The sequence below is a fragment of the Octodon degus genome, unplaced genomic scaffold, assembly GCF_000260255.1.
Source record: "Octodon degus isolate 3935 unplaced genomic scaffold, OctDeg1.0 scaffold00072, whole genome shotgun sequence".
Classification (NCBI taxonomy): Eukaryota; Metazoa; Chordata; class Mammalia; order Rodentia; family Octodontidae; genus Octodon; species Octodon degus.
This window is the reverse complement of record NW_004524648.1, coordinates 8684403-8687726: the sequence shown is the minus strand read 5'-3', so window position 1 is coordinate 8687726 and position 3324 is coordinate 8684403. Positions and strand designations below refer to the sequence as shown.

The 3324-nt window shown below is 39.6% G+C and overlaps 1 protein-coding gene across 1 annotated transcript in view; it reads right to left on the bottom strand.

Annotated features, from left to right (window-relative positions):
• Positions 1-3324, bottom strand: part of Psmd11 (proteasome 26S subunit, non-ATPase 11) — a 43931-nt gene that overhangs the window by 23769 nt on the left and 16838 nt on the right. Inside the window, 2 exon segments of the mRNA XM_012515630.2 lie at positions 739-796; positions 1204-1275. Coding sequence (XP_012371084.1) covers positions 739-796; positions 1204-1275 — 130 coding nt within the window.

Here is a 3324-nt window from a genome sequence, read left to right as displayed (position 1 = left end):
ATTTCCCACCCTAAGGGGCTGACCAGATAGCTCAGTGGAGTAAAAAGCCTGCTTAGGCAGATGAAGGGACCAGGATTAGATCCCCAGCATGCTGTGCGCCCCACCTCCCCCACACCACATTGAGAAATCAAATGAGACTAGGTGTGGTGGCGTGCACCTGTAATCCCAGCACTTGGGAGGCTGAAAACAGGAGAATCACTACAAGTCCAATCTGTGTAGTGAGACCCTGTAGACCCTCTACTAAATACATAAGAAAATGTATTTTCCTGCTTTAAATTCAAAGAAACTAGAAAACTGATCCTCTTGTTCTCTAAATTTAACAGATAAAATATAGCTGATTAGGGCCAGGGAGATGGCTCAGTGGAATAAGCACTTCCCTGGCAAGTGCAAGGGCCTGAGTTCAATCCCCAGTTCCGGGAAGGGGAAAAAAAAAAGCTGATTTCTCAAAATGTTCAAATTGCATTTTGTCATGGCCAATTCCTTTTTTAAAAAACATTTATTTGTTTTTATTTTTTTGCAGTATCAGGGATCAAACTCAGGACCTTGCACTTGCCAGACAGGCACTTCAGCTGCTGAGCTATCTCCCCCGCTGTCTCATGGCAAATTCTATAAATGTATGCCACATTAATTATTTTTATAAGTATGTAGAATATAAATTATTAATGGGAATAGCCAAGCTTAGAATACCATCCATGTAGCTAGCCAAGATGTCTTATTAATTTCCACCAGTTTACTTACCCAAATGCAACGCTTCCTGGTACCTCTTGGTATCAAAGTACAAAGACACCAGTCTTGCCTAGGAAAGAGAAAAGGCATTGACTGAAGGGAAAGAGGAAAAAAAAAAAAAAAAAAAAAAACACACAGAAAGAAATCAAAGATTGACAGTCACAGAACTGTTACTGTTGAATATACATGTTTGACGATAGCATCAAATTCAGCATTAACAAATGATCTAGCCCTTGGTACGGTCTCCAGTTATGGTCAGTGGCTAACTGTTAACTTTACTATGCCGCTGCTTATTTTTCTGAGCCAAATAGCAAGTCTCTCTGAAAGCTTTAACCAGAGCAATCCTAGTAAATGGGACCACTATCAATTATCTCTTGGTGACCTCGTAATACCAAGTCACTTGATCAGGATAGTATCACTTCTATTCACAGTCTAATATCTGGAGACATAAAATCAGTGCTATTGTGGCCCACCTACCTCCAAAGCTTGGCGTAAGAAAGTTCTTTTCTCTGATTTGGCCCATTCGATGCATTCTAAACACAGCTCGACCTGCAACAGGGAAAGACAGCTCATGCAAGATTGTGTCCTCACATTCTGCCCACAACCATGCTTTGGAGAACAGAACAAATATAATTCCCCCCTTAAGTAATCCCCATGGCACTCTCTTTAGTGTCTGATACATAGACTCTCAATGTGTAATGGTGATACCATAATAGAGAACTAAGTTGGCTTTTTACACATAACATCTCTTTTAGAAAAGAGATGGGGCTGGGGAGATAACTCTCCAAAACACAAATAGCCCTGGGCTGTGTATTTATATGAGGGCACAGGAATTTTTAAAGCATGAATTTCTCCCTGGATACGTAGAAGTAGCAATGTTAATGTGTTGTGAATATCCTGGTAATAAAGAGGAGAAACCCTCAATCTAAGCAGAAATACCTTGTTTCTAAATTGTTCATAAGACTCAAAAGATCTAGCTGGCTCTTTCCAAATTGATCATCACTCCAAAAACAAACAAATATGGTAAACTTAGCTGGTATTACAGGGAATAAAAATAAATTACAGTTAGCCAACACCAAAAAGGGCTTCTAAGCTTTATAGAATGCAGAACACCTAGTTCTATCTGCCACCCAAGCAGTGATATAAGGTAAAGTAAATGATAAAAATCAGTGCTCTGTGCTAGACAGTGGTGTATTACTAGCTCCAATCCAGTACATATTCAGTACTACAGATTCTTCTATTACTTGGAGTTTCATGTTAAAGTTAGTAATCTCGGGGCCGGGGAGATGGCTCAGGAGAATAAGTGCTTCCCTGGCAAGCACAAGGGCCTGAGTTCAATCCCCGGTTACATCAAAAAAAAAAAAAAAAAGTTAGTAATCTGAGCATAAGACAAAAAGAAATGAAATGAGAAACTGAACCCTCCAGAGAACTAACTGCTAACACTACAGAATTTTATGTAAATCAAAATCTCTGTTAAGAGATGCTGTAATGAAGGAAAACTAAAGGGACATATCTGAACTGATAAGCTCTTCCATCTTTAGATCTTAAATTCAAGTTCATTAAATAAATTAATGGATGCCAGTTCTTAATAGTTGGGTGATTCACCTCAAAGAATGAAGGAAACCTTTACAACTCTTCATTGGAGCCACCTGGTGGCCACCTAGTCTCCAAATCCAAACTCAACTGACCTCAAAATTCTACAAGTGCTGGGCGTGGTGGCTTATGTCTATAATCCCAGCACTTGGGACGTTGAGGTAGAAGGATTGTTGTGAGACCAGCCTGGGCTACAAAGGGAGTTCAAGGCCAGCCTGAACTGCACAGTGAAACCCTGTCTCAAAAAGAAAAAAAAAAAAAAAAAAAAAAATTTCTACAAGGGCTGGGCGTGGCAGTATCCACCTTCAATCCTGGCACTTGGGAGGCTGATACCTACACAAGGTCAGCATTAAGGTCAGCCTGGCCACATAGTGAGGACACTACCTAAAAAAAAAAAAAAAAAAAAAAATCTGCAAAAGATCTGTTCACGATGAGCTGAACTGAAAATGGTCTGCTAATGTTTTTACATAAGAAAATACAGGGCTGGAGAGATGGCTCAGTGGATAAGTGCTTCCCTGGCAAGCACAAGGGCCTGAGTTCAATCCCTGTTCCCATCAGGGGCCGAGGAGATACCTTAGTAGAATAAGTGCTTGCCTGACAAGTGTAAGGTCCTGAGTTCAATCATCCCCAGTACCACACAGACACACACACAACTCAAGCATGCTTAAAAAAAAATGCCCATCAAAATTTTACCCAGGGGGCTTTCTCAAATAATACAAAAATGAATGGAACATGGTATTCTTTGTACTGTTACATTATAACAAATGCTCTAAAAACCTCTAATGAAGAAGTATCAAATTCTACTCTAGCATCTCACCTTCATTTTTACCTCTAAGCAACCTTAAGTTAAGGTCAGGGAATACATTCCTCCTAGTGTAAATTTTATCTTTATTTCTGTTTTTGTTTTACAAATGAACTTGATATTTGTTTTCTAGAGAAACACAATTTGCATTAACTAAGATTGAAAACAGTGAAACTTGGGGGCCAAGGAGATGGCTCAGTAGA